The 18,920-nt window shown below is 39.5% G+C and overlaps 1 protein-coding gene across 7 annotated transcripts in view; it reads right to left on the bottom strand.

Moving 5' to 3' along the window:
* Nucleotides 1–18,920, bottom strand: part of BCAS3 (BCAS3 microtubule associated cell migration factor) — a 435,283-nt gene that overhangs the window by 341,267 nt on the left and 75,096 nt on the right. For 6 of the 7 annotated variants that reach the window (XM_080924182.1, XM_080924186.1, XM_080924185.1 and 3 more), the window contains exons 8-9: nucleotides 14,469–14,576; nucleotides 4,279–4,355 (exon numbers count right to left, since the gene is read on the bottom strand). In XM_080924182.1, coding sequence (XP_080780308.1) covers nucleotides 4,279–4,355; nucleotides 14,469–14,576 — 185 coding nt within the window. The remainder of the gene's footprint in view (nucleotides 1–4,278; nucleotides 4,356–14,468; nucleotides 14,577–18,920) is intronic. The other variant, XM_080924188.1, reaches the window with a different exon arrangement.

Genomic DNA, 18,920 nt, shown 5'->3' with positions numbered 1-18,920 from the left:
AAACATGGGGAGTGGCAGTTCCAAATACCAAGGCACTGCCTTCCCAAAATGAAAAATATATAAAGCTAGCAAGCTTCTCTTACCCAAAATTATAACTTTGCATTTTAAAGCTACTTTAAACTCATTTCCATGTGTTCCATGTGTTGCTCATCATTAACATAAACAAAGAACAGACATTCTGACACTAATAACATTAGGACTGCACAAAATAACTTTCCTTCTCAAACTGAAAACACAGGCAGATGCAAGGAGACCGTTTATCAGACACTCTGGTCTCTCTGGAGACTCTGTATCTGCCTCTCAACTTCAAAGGATCCTTGAAATGACTACTAATGACATCTATCAGTCTTTGTCTTTTGTTTTCCTAATCATACCTGGGTTTTAGATTTCCACACTGGACAGCTGCTTCAGACCAACTTTTCTGTACATCCGAACACAAAGGTGTCTCCTTTCTCGCTCCCGCTGGATGTGCTCTGTTACCAGTTCTCTATCAACCCCCTTTACCTGTTCCATCCACTCTTTGGCACAATCCCCATGATGCCTGCTCTGATGGGCACAGAAGACTTGCTCATTTTACAATACTCGCATTGTATTCGTGTGTAGCTAAGGCCTTCAGCTGAGAATACATTATGCAAAAGCTTCCCATTCTACTTCAAAAGCTAAATGTCTGCACGATCAAAATGACATCCTCATTAAGTAGAGATCTGTGGCTCTGCACAGGGTACAATCCTACGTCTTTCAGAGCAGAGTACCAGGCTGGTGATGCAGCTGAGTTGGTAAACAGCTTCCCTGCCTCGTGCCAAACTATAGGCTCAATCTACAGCACTGCAAAACCAGGCATGACAGACCTATAATCCCAGCACTCCAAAAAAGGAGGCATGTAGATAAGGAAAAGGGCACCTTGGACTACATGGAACTCCTTTTAACAAACAACCACAGTGGGTATAATAAGGCAATGCAGTATCCCACCTCCCAACTCCTCTGTCAATCTCTGTATCAGTCAAAATTCAAGCACAGAACAATACATAAGATCTGTATCAACTTACACAGAGTTAAGAAATTACCTGAAAGTTTGGAATGTAATGTTATGGAGTGGCACCATTTGCCAGTTGATTAAGAACTTAATCACAATGAATTTGGTTTGAAATGGTTTTTTATTAGTGGTGAATGTATATATCAAGTTTTGTTTTCTTTAAGACAGAGTCTCAATAGCCAAGGCTGTCCTGAAACACACTTATGTAGCCCAGGCTGACGTCAAGTTCACAGCAATTATCTTGTTTCAGCATCCGAAATGCTAGAATTTCAGGTGGAAGCCACCACCATGTTATTGAATGAAGCTGTAATGCAATATTCTTGCTGAATATCATCAATCTCTATAACTACAAATTACTTGCATAAACTCAATCCCTCAGTGTACTGGTTAATAAGCAGGACTGAGAATGACAACTCCCAGTTGAGGACAGGGATTCATTTACTAATGAAGCTCGCACCGCAGAGAACGCATCCTATCATTTATACTAAAGCAAGAAATCAAGGGGTCCTCTTGTTGCTTTCTAAATACTTGATGGTTTCTTTGTGTTTTGTTGGTTTGCTTGCTTGGTTTGGTTTGGTTGAGGTTGGATTTTTTTATTTGTTTATCAGTACTGGGTACTGAGCCCAGAGCCTCACACAAGCTATAGAAGCACCCTAATATACCCTAATATATCCAACCCCAAGTTCTCTTTACTTTTTATTTAAGAAGTTTCTCACTACATTACATAGATAGAACTTGAACTTTGAAATACTCCTGCATCATCTCTCTCGTAGCTGTCAGGACGACTGCAATCTCGACTAACGAGGCTTTAAGAACACCCCAGTACTTGAGAGTCACTGTCCATATTCTCTTTGAGAGTATGTGAGGATCCCCTGGTGATGAAAAACACAACAATGATGGCTTAGTTGTCAGTTGTATGCCACTTACAAAGGACCAGAAACACTGCAGACAGTTGCTGATCTCTGAACAATTCATGTACTATGCTGTGGGTCCAGAGTTCAAGGTAAAACATTTAGAAATATACAGGAAAAATCCCCCACTAAGCCGGATGGAGGGAGACAGGGAAACAGAATATTTACTTCCCTAGGACTCAGGGGCTGAGGCAGAAGGATGACAACTTTACTGTCATTGTGGGTACAAATTGAGAAAGATTCTGTTGAAGGGGAAGAGAAAGAGCAAGACAGGAGATAAAGGGAGAGAAGAGGGTGGAGAGGAAGGGACAGGAAGGGGAAAGATAACAAATAAATCTGTATTATTATAATACTAGCATTAATACAAAGAAATTTCATTTTCATTGAAATGTAGAGTGCAAATCACCAACTCTGGTTTCTTCAGTGCATCTAAACTATTAAGTAATCAATGCTAATAATAAGTTTAAAATTGATTTTTTTATTTTAACTTGAATGTTGCAAAATAATTACAAGCCTCTGTGTCTTGTAACTGTAACAGTAAGGATTACATAAATATATAATTAATTTACTTTTGTAGGTGTTGCTAGAGTTCATGCCAAAGGCTACATGTATTTGCTAAACAAGTACTCTACCTACGTGGCTTAATTATTTGTCTATAATGAAGGTATACATTAAAGTATATGTTATAAAGTGTGTACAAATTACTGATTTTATAGCTAAATATCCACTATCCACTTACAAAGTAATTTTGTAAGAGGAGGAGAGGACAGAGACAGGCAGTAAGGTATGGGTGGGTAGTAAGGAGGGGGGTTGAACTTACGAGGAATTAAGCAGTGTGGTTACTGTATAAGATTTCCAACGAATTAATAAAAATATTGTAGAATACTATAAATAGGCTCAAAAAAAAATCTCAGTCATTGCTCACAATGTCCCTCACAGTTTCAGGGGACAATGCCCTCTTCTTGCAACTAAGAGTACATACATGTACATATACATTTTTAAGAATGAATAAATCTTTAAAAGAAGCCCAATGATGTTAGTCTCCACCACCCCATTTTAATGTTGTAAGAACCTGAAGTGATAGAGAAGGAACAACCATAGGATATGTGCTGGAGTCAAATAGAAAGGATCTCAACAGAGATTTCTAACACTGAAGAAACCTTAATAATCATAATAATCACAAAATCGCAGATTGAGGGTATAAGGCTATGGGACAATCTTACAAAATGAGGAACATGCACCACCCTGAACTACTGTGTTACTGTGTGTAGTGCAGATGCATGTAACTATCTGTACTATAATACAGCTGTGACAAAACATTGCCTTGTAGTAAGGGAATAAGATATATATGTACCACTACCTGAAGCTTGGCATCTGGTAGCTACTCAGTAAACCTCTAAGTCTGTCTTGTAATTCAAGTTTATTTCAAAATGGAGACCCACTAAACTATTTCTGTAAGATACACATATAGGACTCTTTGGGAAAACAAAGAGAGAAATAGGGAGAAAAACTATTAATTTAGTTGGCTGTAGAAAAAAACAAAATTTAAAAACTCCTGTTACAGACTCACTGGGGTCCTGGACAGCTAACTGGCCCTGGTGTCATGTCCAGATTGTCTCCGGCCTGCACAACTGAGAACGACAGGCCTGCACATTCCAGCTCTTCCATAATAATCAAAATAGCCCCGCCCCACCCCCACCCATTTCAATCCTCTGCCTCTCTTTAAAACCTAGCACTGAATTTCTGACTGAAAAGATTTAGGGATAGCAGTGTCTGGCATTAATGGGAGATGAGGTCTTTGGTCCAGTGAAGGCGTGTTTTCCCACAGTAGGGGAAAGCCAGGGCGCTGAGGTGGAGAAGGTGGTTGGGAGAGGAAGCACCTTCATGGAAGCAAGGGGAGGGAGAGGAGTGTGGAGGGGAAGGGGATAACATCTGAAATGTAAATACAGTGAACACCCAATTTTTCAAAAGGATATATACAAAAAAGAAAACCATTTGGAACTAGATTCTAGGCTAATTTCTGAACTCCTGGTAGCAGTGAAAGTCATGTGGCAAGAGGGGGGAGTAAAACATATAGATGTAAAAACCTTCGTGTGGCACAACCCTGTCACTTTTCCAAGTGTGCTTAGTGTTCAGTGACAGTAGCTACAGCACAGTGAGGACCTCGCCGTCGAGTGCACGAGAAAACCTCACATGTGCACAAATTCCAGGAAACACTGTGGCTCTAAATCCTTTCAGACATGTGGAGCTTCTCAATAATGGTGCCCATAAGAATCACAGGAGCACACTGTGGCCAAACACACAAGACAGGAAGAGAAATGACTCAGTACATACTTGTGACAAAAAATTTTTTTGTGAAAGTACAGCTATCAAAGGCAGCGATTTTCTCCTGCAGGACTACGACCAGGATCCTAAAATTAGAGAGGAAAAAGCCAGAATGAGTGAAATGTGAGCAAATGCGAATTTCTATGATAAATCATACTTTTAAAATAAAACATTTTAATACATACAGTAGGAATATCAGACTCCAAAAAAATATAAAAATAAAAACTATGAAATTTTTCATATAAACAAAGAAAGTGACAGATAATCTAAAACTGAGAAGTGGCCTGTGAACAGCTTCCTTTTCACACTCTCAATTTAAACAAGCGACATTGAGAATAAAGATTTACCAGTTCAGAACTTACTAAAAGTAGTGTTCAATGATATTTAAGGTCAGCATTAAATATAAAATGGCTTTATGTAATCTACTGCACTAAAAGATTGTAGAATCTCTCAGCACACCAGCCAAAATCTGAGTTATTTGGCATCCAGCATAGTAAGCATTTCTCAGTGAGTCAATATGTTAGAATTCAGTAACAATCAGCATAAACAGTGATTTCAGAGAACAAAGTTTACAATATTCAGGGGAAAAAATTATAAAATATTGAACACATAATTCAGCTAATATTTTAATGTTCTAAGGTAAAATTGCTAAAACATCACAAATATTAAATTACAGTTTACCATTTCTTTTAGAAATACAAAATCCCAAACTTAATGGTTATTTTTAAAAAAATCACCCTTATTACTAAGTAATCCCAATAAATCATGTTTAAATTGAACATGTAAATCTAGTTCACAAATGCTAAAAACTGATCGGGAAAATGATATGATTTATTGTGTAAAACACAGCAAACAAGTCTTGTAAAATGTAGAAAACCCCCATTTGCTGACAGTAGACTCTGAAATATTATTGTTCCTCCTATTATGCTGTTGCTATTATGGTTCAGCTCTATCTGTTGAAAACCCATCTGCTGTTTGCTGGCTGTTTTACGGTTACTAAGTATACCCTGTGTGATGCACATAAGAGACAGAGGCACTATCCCCAAAAAGTACACAACACAAAGCTCTTTTTGTGTCCCATCTGTAAACGTCCCAAACCTTCACATTCTTCCTCAATTCCTCCCATTCCCGACACCTTACAGAGGTGGTATCAAGGTTCACGTTGTTCACTTACACACAATATCCATCATTTAAGAAAAGGTCAAATAACGGAGCGTGCATAGAAAAAGCAAAAAACAAACAAACAAACAAACAAACAAAAAACACAGAACCTATTAAGTCAGCCAAACTTTGCCTAGCCAGGTATGATGAGGCATGCCTGTGATCTCAGCAGCCCTGCAGGATGAGGCCAGATGATCATTAGGATGAGAGTATCTCAAACTATATATATATACAGAGAGAGAGTAATATCTTATCTGAAGGAAATCAGCAATGATATATGAACATAAAGTTAGACAGTCAGATGCACACATATGATTACGAGAACCAAAGAAAGATTTCTGCATTCTCTATGTACGAGGGTTTGCAGGGGCTTGGGTGTTCACTCGCCTTTTAAATTCTCTTTTAAAAATTCTTTCTGTGCTGGATGCAATGCAAAACTTTCCCACATCTAATCAATATATAAAAACATGTATCCTATTTTAAAAGGTACCTTAAAACTAAAAAGTGGAAGAGTAAATACAAAAGATAGATAAGGCTAACACTAAGAACTAAGTCACTGAGGTAATTGCTACTAGGCACAAAGACTGTGCATGAAATAGTCACATAATAAGAAAACAGACACTCAAAATCAGCAAAAAGGCCAAAAAGTGGAAGCCTCAGTCCTCCTTAGGGAAAAAAAAAAAACAGTAAGTGTATAGCACCCTCTCAGAGTGGGGTACACCTAGACCTTAAATCATTAATAACTCTCCTCCTCTATAAAGCTGAAATTACTGAAAGGCTTAAATATTCTTGTTAGTAGTTACAATGCTACAAGGTATTTAAAAATCGTTATGTTTAATCTATACACACCAAGAAAACTTTGACAATTTCCATGTTACATTTTGTTTTACATTTACTTTATGCTCATTGTAACTACTAACATTTCAATGCATACTATCAAACCTTTAAAAAAAATCAAGTACTGACAAACTATATTCATATAGTTTAAGCCAAAATGCTTTTAAAAATCTATACATGTATCTCTGTTTATTTAAATGAACTTGTAAGAAAAAAAAGTAAATGGGCACTAAAATTTAAAAGAAGTAGGAAGAAGGGGAGAGGAGGAGGAAGAAGAAGAAGAGGAAGAGGAGGAGGAGGAAGAGAAAGAGGAAGAAGAAATAAAGAGGAGGAGAAGGAAGAAGAGGGAGGAGCAGGAGGAAGAAGAGAGAGAAGGAGGAGGAGGAGGAGAAAAAGAAGAAGAAGAAAGAAAGGGATGGGCCTTTAAGCTCAGAATTTAAAGCACTTGCTGCATAAACATAAGGCCTGTGTTGGAATCCCCACAACTCACAAGAATATTGAAGCCTTTCGGTAATTTCAGCTTCATAGAGGAGGAGACAATAGATACCAGAGTGAGGTAGTGGGAAGTGGGTGCTGAAACTAGCCAGAACCAACAGTGTTAGGTTAACCCTGCCTCAATTAATGATGTGCAAAAATGTTGGGGGATGACATCAGTTTTAGTCCTCTACGCCACTGAGTACATATGTTCACAAGCACGTGCTCAAGCTCAAGCGCACGCACACATGCGCACGCACACACACACACACACACACACACATATATACAAGCACACTGTACTGGCTGGTTTTGTGTCAACTTGACACAAGCTGGAGTTATCACAGAGAAAGGAGCCTCAATTGAGGAAATGCCTCCATGAGATCCAGCTGTAAGGCATTTTCTCAACTAGTGATCAATGGGGGAGGGCCCAGCCCATTGTGGGTGGAGCCATCCCTGGCCCAGCCCATTGTGGGTGGTGCCATCCCTGGGCTGGTAGACCTGAGTTCTATAAGAAAGCAGGCTAAGCAAGCCAAGGGAAGCAAGCCAGTAAGTGACATCCTTCCATGGCCTCTGCATCAGCTCCTGCCTCCTGACCTGCTTGAGTTAGTCCTGACATCCTCTGGTGATGAACAGCAATATGGAAGTATAAGCTGAATAAACCTCTCCCCCCCCCCCAACTTGCTTCTTGGTCATGATGTTTGTGCAGGAATAGAAACCCTGACTAAGACTAAGGAGAGAAAGGCAGGCTCAGGGTGGCAGGAGAGTCTGAATATAGCCTGTACTGTCTAGTAAACACCTGCTACAAACAATCGCTACAAACAGCCTAGTGGGCAAGGGTCAATGAGGACAGAGATCATCAAAGCTCAAGCAGCAAAATGTAGGGTCCATTGTTTTTTAAGTACAAAAACAAACTGAATACTAACTGGGTCTGTCGTAGATCGGCTATTAAGCTGTTCTACTTGCCTTCTCACACCGCTCTACTCCATCCCTCAGACATTAGATCACTGCACAATTACAGTTAATTCTGATCAAATATGACTAAATACTGACACTGAAATCACAAAAAGTACCTAGTTTAAAGCCCAAGTGTGTATACAACTCAGAGGTAAGAAAGTTTTCTACACGAAACAGGACACCAGATGGCAAGGAAGAAATTCTTAGGATATAAAGTCAAGTGAGCAGGGAGCAAAAGAGGTGTCACACATGTCACTGGAAGCCACAGGAGAATCTAGAGCAGAAAGGACTCATGTCCACCTTAAAGTCGAGGGATAAACTTTGGCACAATAATAAAAGCAGGTGTGCCTTTGGCACCGCAGGTTAGAATAGGATGGAAGCAGGTATTGTGAGAACTAATCAAGTTCTATATGCAATAGGAAAAAGAAGCATTTGGAATAAACATTTGGTCAATGATTTTGGAAGGCAGGCTCAGTGAGTTGGATGTGAAGACTGACCCTGATACATGTGACTCTACGACACCCCAGCACAGGATCCCCCCACCCTCCTGACCTTACAGCACCTTTGTCACACCCTCACCTTAACCGCAGTAAAGCAGCAAACAGGGGGGCCTGCTCTGTGGATTGCTTACTGGCACTCTCCCCGTTTTAGTCACCTAAGTGTGTGAACAGCCTGACACACAGGGTGAAGGATTTCAGTTCTGATGGCAGAAAGGAAAATGTGTAACAGAATCAAGAACGATTCAAGTCACAGTAGTTGCTTTATTTATATTATGTAATTACTGAACTGACTTCACAGAAAGCGTTTGCACTTCCTCTCCCATGCCTTTATAGCTCCGGACTTACATCTCATCATCAAAATCAGGTGGAGATGACAGTGGCAGGTCATTCTTAGAACTCCCTGAATAAGCCTCCCCATGGACAGTACCAGAAGTGTAAACACTGAGATAAGTCAGCCCTCAAAAGGTCAAGAGCCCTTACTGGAAGCAGCCCAGAACAGCCAGAGGTTTTGGATGCTCCTACCCTGAACCACAGGGCTATGCTCAGCTACCCTCTGTACACATCTGCCCAGAAAACACTCAACTGCACGAACAAAAGGAGTTTGCATATACAGACCCATCTCTGCACACATTCCCAGTCTCAGAGGATTACCTTATTCCATAACCTACACCCTGTGCTTATCTGAGTAAACTCAGGTTTGCTCAATCTACCCTATGCTGATCATCACCATTCCTGACAGCCCTCATACCTGTCAGCTATATGCCTGCCAATCACCTCCTTAAAGGTCTCTTTAACCCTTGTTGTGCAGGTACAGCATTCTCTCTGGAATCACTGTGTAATATAGCTATGGTGATTTACAGGTCTGTGTGCTTTCTAAAGAAAGGCAGGTCCAGACTCAGGTGATCATAATCGGGTGCTTTTCTGAGGTTCTTGGCTACACGTACACTATGGTATTAATTTTTAAACAACAATTATATATTTTTGATTTCCTCTTTAACTTAAAGCCCAGCAAACATAAACAGAAAAGAGTTTGGCTTCTTTGTGTGAGTTTTCATGAATTTATTATAATATATATATAAGAAAAGCTTATTTAGAAACGCTCAGGCCATCTGCCACCAGGAACAGCAGAGATCCAGGGTTGCAGGCCTGGTGAGACTGCACTGTGAGTAGCTGAGGCGCAGAGAGGTCTGGGCCAAGCACTCGGAAAGCGCTCCCCCATTGGTTCAGGGGAACAGGAACTCTGCCATAGGGACTCAGTTTCCACCCGGAGGGTCCGAGTATGTGGACCAAACGCTCAGGCAAACTGCCACCGGGAACAGTGGTTATCCAGGGACACAGGCAAGGTACATGGAAGAGACGGGAACCAATCACTGACAACAAGATGGCAAGAGGAAAGCAAAAGAACTTACCCAATGGAAACCAAGACAACATGGCAACACCAGAACCCAGCTCTCACATCACAGCAAACAGCTGAATGCCAAACACTCCAGAAAAAGAAGACTCAGACCCAAAATCATACTTTAAGATGATGATAGCGATCCTTAAACAAAGAACGGGAGAAAAAGCATAAAGAAATAGAAGCTTTTAAAGAGGAAACAAGAAAAACACTCAAAGAAATCAAAGAACTAGAGGAAAACAGAACCAAAGAGATGAAGGAATTGAAGAAGGAATTTAAAATGGAAATGGAAACAATAAAGAAAACACTAAAAGAGACAACTCTGGAGGTAGAAAACCTAAAAAATAAATCAGTAGTCACAGATGCAAACATCTCCAACAGACTACAAGAGATGGAAGAGAGAATCTCAGGGGCCGAAGACAACATGGAAAACATAGACAAAACAGTCAGAGAAGATGCAAAAGCCAAACAGATCCTAACCCAAAATATCCAGGAGATCCAGGACACAATGAGAAGACCAAACCTAAGGATAATAGGAATAAAAGAGGGTGAAGAATATCAACTAAGAGGCACAGTAAATATCTTCAACAAGATCATAGAAGAAAACTTCCCTACCCTTTAAGAATGAGATGACCATGAGCATAAAAGAAGCCTACAGAACTCCAAATAGAGTGGATCAGAAAAGAAATTCTTCCTGACACATAATAGTCAAAACGCCAAGTGCCCAAAGCAAAGAAAGAATACTAAAAGCAGTAAGGGAAAAAGGTCATGTAATATATAAAGGCAGATCAATCAGAATCACACCCGACTTCTCAACAGAGACTATGAAAGCTAGAAGATCCTAGACAGACATCATGCAGACCCTAAGAGAACACAAGTGTTGGCCCAAGCTGCTATACCCAGCAAAACTCTCAATCACCATAGATGGAGAGACCAAGATATTTCAGGACAAAACTAAATTTACACAATAACTGACCACAAACCCAGCACTACAATGAATTATAGGGGGAAAACCCACTACAAGGAGGGAAACTACATCCTAGTTAAAACAAGAAAATACCTAAGCAAGAAAACCAAAAGAAGAAAGACACACAGGCACAATTCTACCTCCAAAAGCAAAAATAGCAGGAAACAGCAACCACTATTCCTTAATATCTGTTAACATAAATGAACTCAATTCCCCAATAAAAAGACATAGGCTATCAAACTGGATACATAAACAGAATCCAGCATTTTGCTGCATACAAGAAACTCATCTCAGAGACAAAGACAGACACTTTCTGAAAGTAAAAGGTTGGGAAAAAAACCTACCAAACAAATGGCCCCAAGAAGCAACTTGGAGTGGCCATTCTAATATCAAATAAAGTAGATTTTCAACCAAAAGTTATCAAAAAAAAAAAAAAAAAAAAAAAGGAAGGACACCTTTTACTCATTACATGGAAAATTTGTCAGGAGGAACTCACAATACTTAACATATATGCTCCAAACACAAGAGCACCCATATTCATAAAAGAAACCCTACTAAAGGTCAAAAAATACATTGCACCCCACACAATAATAGTGGGAGACCTCAACACCCTACTCTCATGGGAAACAGAAACTGAACAAGGACACAGTGAAACTAGCAGAGGTTATGAACCAATTGGAATTAATAGACGTCTACAGAACATTTCATCCTAAAACAAAAGAATACACCTTCTTCTCAGCACCTCACAGCACCTTCTCCAAAATTGACCATATAATCAGTCACAGATCAAGCCTCAATAGATATAAGAAGATTGAAATACTTCCATGCATCCTATCAGATCACCATGGTCTAAGGCTGGTCTTTAATAACAACAAAAACAAAAAGCCCATATACACATGGAAACTAAACAATGCTCTATTAAACAATACCATGGTCAAAGAAGAAATAAAGAAAGAAATATTACAAGGCAACTGTGTTAAAAACTGCATGGTACTGGTATAGAGATAGGCACGTGGATCAATGGAATAGAAGATCCAGAAATGTGCCCTCACATACATGGTCACTTGATTTTTTACAAAGGAGCTGTAAACATTCAATGGAAAAAGGACAGCCCCTTCAACAAATGGTGTTGGTCCAACTGGCACTCAGCATGCAAAAGAATGAAAATAGACCCTTATCTCCTTGTACAAAGCTCGTGTGCAAGTGGATCAAAGATCTTCATATTAAACCAGGTACACTGAAACTATTAGAAGAGAAAGTAGGGAAAACCTTAGAACCCATAGGCACAGGAGAAAATTTCCTGAACAGAACACCAATGGCTCTTGCTCTAAGGTCAAATATGGGACTTAATGAGATTGCAAAGTTTCTGTAAGGCTAAGGACACTGTCAAGAAAACAAAACGGCAGCCAGCAGAGTGGGAAAAGATCTTTACCAACCCCACATCTGATAGAGGCCTAATATCCAAGGTATACAAAGAACTCAACAAGTTAGACACCAGAGAATCACATAATCCTATTAAAAAATGGGATACAGAGGTAAACAAAAAGTTCTCAATTGAGGAATATCGAATGGCTGAGAAGCATCTAAGGAAGTGCTTGACATTCTTAGTCATCAGGGAAATGCAAATCAAAACAACACTGAGATTCCACCTCACACCAACCAGAATGGCTAAGATCAAAAATTCAGATGACAGAAGATGCTGTCGAGGATGCGGAGAAAGAGGAACACTTCTCCACTGTTGGTGGGGTTGTAAACAGGTACAACCACTCTGGAAATCAGTTTGGCGGTTCCTCAGAAAATTGGACATAGTACTACCTGAAGACCCAGTTATTCCATTTCTAGGCATATACACCAGAGATGTTCCAACATACAACAAAGACACATGCACCACAATGTTCATATCAGCCCTATTTATAATAGCCAGAAGCTGGAAAGAACCCAGATGTCCTTCAGTAGATGAATGGATACAGAAATTGTGGTATATTTACACAATGGAGTACTACTCAGCCATTAGAAACAATGACTTTATGAAATTCATAGGAAAATAGATGCATCTAGAGAATATCATCCTGAGTGAGGTAACCCAGTCACAAAAGAACAGACATAATATGCAGTCACTGATAATTGGATACTAACCCCAGAAAGCTCTGAACACCCCAGAAACAACTCGCAGACTATATCAAGTTCAAGAAAAACAAAGGCCAAAAAGAAAAACCATTATGCTTAATCTTTACACACCAAGAAAATTTTGACTATTTCCAGATTACATCTTGTTTTACATGTACTTTATGCTCATTGTAACTAGTAAGATTTTAAGGCATACTATCAAACCTTTAAAAAAATCAAGTACTGACAAAAATGTATTCATATATTGTGCGAAAATGCTTTTAAAATCTGTACATTTATCTTTGTTTTTAAAATAAAACTGTTCATTAAAAAAAAAGAAAAGAGAAAAGCATATTTAGAATGTGCTAATGTTGCATTCTAATAAATGTATATGGCAATGCATAAAGTTCCTGACTGTAAACCATTCCACACACAGTTCTATGAAGTAGGGTACTGTTATAGTTCACAAAGTGTTTCTTCTGTGTCTACAACTTGCAGAGTCTGCCCTTAAGTGAATATCAGATGAACAGACATTCTTTCCTTTGTTTTCAGTGCTGAGAACTGAATTCAGGGCCTCCCATATGCAGAAGGAAAAAATTTTATGCCTCATGTTTGGAGCTTTTTTATATATGCAAGATTTATTTATTCGCATCATTTGTGTGAATGTGGTTTGGCATGGACATGTTGCTAGACATTTGTGGATGTGTGTAGAGCTCAAAAGACAACCTCAGGTGTCCTTCCACATGCTCCACCTCCTTAGGGGCATCTTGTACACAGACTAGCTGGCCCATGAGCTCCCTAGGATTCTGCTGTCCCTGCTTCCCACCTGGCTTTAGGAGTGTTAGGGTGACAGGTGGCTGTGGCTCCTCCCTGGATTCTTGGGGTTTGAATTCCAGGAGCTTTTCTTGCAGTCCCACTTCCCAACCTTATATGTTTGCTCTTAGTGATAGAAGATTTCCATCTTGTACCTCAGTCGCTGATCAAGATATTTCTCGTCTGACAAGTTCAGCCTTCTCTCTTGTGAAGCAAAGTGCTGCACAGACTGAATCCCTAAGATTCTTCCTCCTATAACAGCTTGTGTAAAAATGTTATTACTTGAATTATCATAGCTTAATCTACACTTGAATATTTTATCACAATTTTAAAGAATAAAAATTGACCACAATCACTGTTGTGAAATGTTAAGGAATAAAAATTTATTAAATCATTAGGCATAATACAGTGGTACATGCCTAAAATCCCAACACTGAGGGCACAAAGCCAAGAGGATAACAAGATCAAGGCCAGCCTAGGTAACCTGGCAAGACTTTGTAACAAAATAATATAAAATCATAGTGGGCAAAGCACAGCCCAGTCTTCAAACTAAGTATTATTCTCAAACTAATACTTAAGGGCTCAGGCTGAAGTTTTATGGACGAGTATTTGCACAAGCAGCAACCATGGTAACCACGGTTAGGTGGAGGACTATCCTTGACTCAACCGGGAACCAGGGTGCCGTTCACAGTCCCACAAACCAAGTCTGACCTCATAACTGAGAATGAAGAGAAACACCCCACCCCAGTCCTTAATTTCCAGTACTCTCAAGAATATGGCCTGCGATCCTCCATTTTGTTGTTCACATAAATTCTACTCCTATCTCCCTACACTGAATCACAGGAGTCTGGAAAGTACTCAATGTGAAATCTTAACTGTTTCACTGGAAAGAAACTTGAACTTTTTTTCAATGACTGGAAATCACGTGCCTTCTACATGTCAAGAAGGGACATTACAATTTGAAAATAAACATATGAAAAGTCCTTACCGCTTATTACAGTGAAGATCATAAATGGGTGTCTTAAACTGAATGGACTTGACCATTTCCCCTGTGCGAAGTGAATACAGATCCACACAGCAGTACGGTGGTGTTGTGCTAAAAAAACAAACATTACTTTAAGTTCAGAAGAAAAGACAGCACAATAAACATCTCCCTAGAACATGATACCAAGAAATACGTTCAGCAGTTATCACACAAAATAAAAATACAGCTAGGCAACTCATTTTTTACATGTAGCATCAGGCCGAGGAGGGAGACCCAGGCAGATCTATATGAGTTCCAAGTCACGGATGGTCGCAGAATTAATACTGTGGAGTAGAACATCACGATTTTGTAAGTAGATTAGTAACATATTCATGGTAAGAAATGTCTCCTAAATCTGATTAAAGAATTAAAATGATTTCTAAATGAACAAATAAAATTGGTAGATAATATATATGAATGTAAAACACTGCAGAGTATGATGCAAAAATTAAGTAGTATGAGAAAAGGATCATTATATCAACTGAGCTCAAGACAGGTCAGTTCTGTGCATAACTGAAAACCCAGTTTACAGGAAAGAATGTTGCCTGACATTTACTGAAAGCTCAGTTTGTGTGGAGAAAGGCGCAGATGATGCCCCTGAACCTGAAAGAACGTTGCTGGGGTTGATATGTACTTGCCACAAGCCTAACAACCTAAGCTGTTCCCAGTTGTCTCTGACCTACACCTACACCCTCTACCCCAAGTGACACACACACAATTCATTGTAAAACAAATATCTTTTTAAAGCTCAAAAATGAAACGTAAGATCCATCCGTAACTAACTGCCCTCCTCTCTGTAAGAACGCACCGTCACAGAGCAGTGCAGAGGGCTGCTGGGCTGATCAGAACCTGCTCTTGGGGAAACGCTGTTCTTCACTGCAGAAATACTGCCTTGCATATACACAGAGCAACTGATGAGGAAGAAATTTTCTCAAATCTTGAAATGTAGTTTCTAAAATTAACAAAACTAAAATATTACACCTAAAATTAATCTGACCCTCTACTGCTAAGGACACAAGTTAGCAACCAATGAAAGTACCAAGGGGAAAAAGCAGTGTGTTATTTCCAGTGAGGTGCTCATGGCAGTGGCAACACTGGATACTGGAATTCCAACCACTTCACAGGCCCCATGCAAAGGATTCTTTCCCAAAATACCCAGCTAGGTGGAAAAGGCCACAAAGCTTCACTCGAATGCTAACTGAACTGACAGGACAACACTCTAAACAATGTACATATTAGGGAACAACTTAACCATTCGTAGAAAGTAGTATTCCTTTAAAGTAAGACTTTTCATTAATGAGGCAGCCAAAATCTTCCTGCCAGTGACGTTACCGTGGGTTTCCCCAACACGTTCTTTGGTTCAGTGATATCTTTTGAAAAGCCCATCTCTGTGGAACACAGCAATGGCAGTCTTAAGTTGATTACGGACAGCTGAAGAGGAGGTTCGCATTAAACTCTGGGTCTATGTATCTCACAACTTGCTATGCTGCAAAACAAGTTCTCCTTTGTGCTGCCACCCACCACACATGCACCACAGAAGCAGATGCTGTAATAAAGCTTTATAGTTGTCCGGATTCTACAAGGCTCAGAGAGACTGGCATGCCCAGTGTTTTGTCCACGGGAACAGAGCTATGACCTCACATCAAAATGAAGCTTATTTTTAAAGAAACCCAAGGATGTAACTAATTCGTTTCAAGTGAAGGGCTGAGTCTATAGGAAAACCAGAACAGATCCAACTAGTTTAGCAGATGAATGCATAAAATCCTCTGAATCAGGCGAGAGAGACTGTCTTTTATCACACATGTATCAAAATGAACAACAAATATAGGTTGTAATTTTTGTGATAAATACAGTGATGGATGTAATTTGATACAACATAAATGAGGTGTTTTATAGTAAATTACAAAGCAAACAATCAGTTGGCAGTTGTACATGACTCATATCCATAATGGGAGTTATTAATATATTATGGGAAAAGGCCTAATTTTCATATATTATGATAGCCAAAGGAAATTTCTTTCTAGTCATTTCAGTGAGAAAAGCTGATTATGTTTGAAGACCAAGACTTTTTTTCTTTCTAATGAAAAGGCTTTCTTTAAAAGTAATTGTAAACCATGGGAGAACATGAATTCCACAATGACAAAATATTGAAAATGTAATGAATAGAGAAGACAGACATGAATAAGAAGCCAGGAACTTTATCATCTAAATAACTCTATAGTTGAAATTACCCTAGTAAAGCAAAAATAACTGTACTTACCAACTCTGAATAATCACGTACAATAAAGCCAGGCTTAAATTCTCAAATTCAGAGCTAATTTTGAAAACCTACCAGCTCTGTTCCCTATAGTCTTTCATGTCTTCCTTGATAATTAGGTGTTTCCAACATAACTTCTGTGTGTTGACTCTTATGTGAACTTGACACAGGCTAGAGTCAGCTGAGAGTGGGAAACACAGTTGACAAAATGCCTCCATAATATCAGGCTGGAGGCAATCCTGTAGAGCATTTTCTTAATTAGTGACTGATGTGGAAGGATCAGCCTACTATAAGTGGGATCATCCCTGGGATGGTGGTACTGGGTTCTATAAGGAAGTAGGTTGAGGAAGCTAGTAAGAAGCACTCCTCCTTTATGCACTCGGCATCAGCTCCTACTTCCAGGTAACTGCCCTGACTTCCTTAGCTAGAAACCTTTCCTCAACTTCCCTTTTGGTCATTGTGTTTCATCTCAACAATAGAAAGCCTGCTGTGTTGAGAACTCACAAAGCAGTTCAATAGAAGATTAGAAAATAAAAATGATGAGGAATGCAGACAATGGAGGCTGGGCTATGAAGTTCCAGAGGGCAACAAAGACTCTTCCAGGCCATTTGTGTGCAGAATCTGTGGTTTCTGGCCAGCTTGAACTAAAGGCACAAGAGACTAGAAACCTTTGCTTTCTGCAGCAATTCTGAACATGTGGGTCAAGGACACCTTTAGAGGTAACAGTATCAAAATCAGGTAACAGTAGCAAAATTACAGTTATGAAGTAGCAATGAAATAATTTTATGGTTGGGGGTCACCACAACATGAAGAACTGTGTTAAAGAGTCACAGCAACACAAAGGTTGAGAACCACTGCTTTACAGGGAGCTAAGAAATGGAGTTAAGACATCAGGAGTGAGGGTGACTAAGAAGAGAGCAGCATCACCCAGGTGAAATCTTCCAGGAAGTGTGTCCTCAGAGTCAGCACTCATGGAGAGGAGCAGCTGAAGAGAGCCCAGAGGTGGCAACTGTTTAAAGTGCAGTGCAGCCTCAGCAACAGACCCCAGCATTTTGGGGATGCCAGTATCATGGGAAGACCACCATGTACAGCAGCTGCAGTACAGTGGTGCCTGCCTGACCTAGGAAGACAAGATTTGTGTGCTGCAGAAGGCATGGCCTGAGAACTGACCCAAGCCCTTTGGAAGAGTCCAGAAGATTTTGAGTGAACTCCAGAGAAATGAGCCACTTGAGTCATTTACACTGCTAAAGTCTGGTTTTCCCTTATTCAGATTCTGTCTGTGCCTGGGTTCTTTCCTCCTGAAATAAGAAAGTATTTAGCCTATTTTTATTTTAAAGGAGCCCACACTTAAAAGATTACAAAATTTTAAAAGAGATTTTGGATTTTAAAAGAGACTTTGGATTTTTTTTATAAAACCTAGACTTTTTAAGGTGTTTGAACTGATAAAAATCATAGAACTTTTAAGTTGTAATACATCTTACATTTATGATAATTACTGGTAATGAACCAAATAAGAAAGAAGAAAAAAAGGTGAAGTCATATAAAGTGTTGTGTATCAAACTGTCACTGTAACTAAGACACTGTCCGTCCATCCAGCATCTCTGCGCTGCTGCTTTTGTTATGATGGGAGATCTTTGTGAAGGCTTTCTAATAAGGACAGCACTCCTCATGGTGGAAACCTCTGTATTTCCAGCATTTGGGAGGCTAAAATGGGAGGATGTCCTGGGATTAAGGGTTAGCCTGGGCAACGGAGATAGCTCCAGATCCAACTGGACTTCAGTGAGATCCTGCCTAAAAACAAAAACATAAAGTAAATAATAAAAAATGAAGGAATAAATATTCTTTTAATTAACTAGTGAGAGATCTTGCCTCAAAACAATAAAATGGGAATGTCACTCTAACTAGATTGGGCATAATCTTAAAAGTAAAAATGAAGAAGGAAAAAAACCTCAGTAAGAGAAACTGGAAATCAGGTGCACAGGTGTGGGTGACATCGGTTGAATTTGAACTTGAAATGGCCTCCATGACCCTGGTTTCTGCCTTGTGCCAATAAGCTCATGTACACATACTACCTGTGTGTGCATGTGTGCTATGTGTGCACGTGCAAGTGAAAACCAAAGGTCACCTTTGGATGTCTACCTCAATCTTTCTCCCCATTA

This window comes from Micromys minutus, assembly GCF_963924665.1.
Source record: "Micromys minutus genome assembly, chromosome: 10".
Lineage (NCBI taxonomy): Eukaryota > Metazoa > Chordata > Mammalia > Rodentia > Muridae > Micromys > Micromys minutus.
This window is presented reverse-complemented; position numbering and strand designations above follow the sequence as displayed.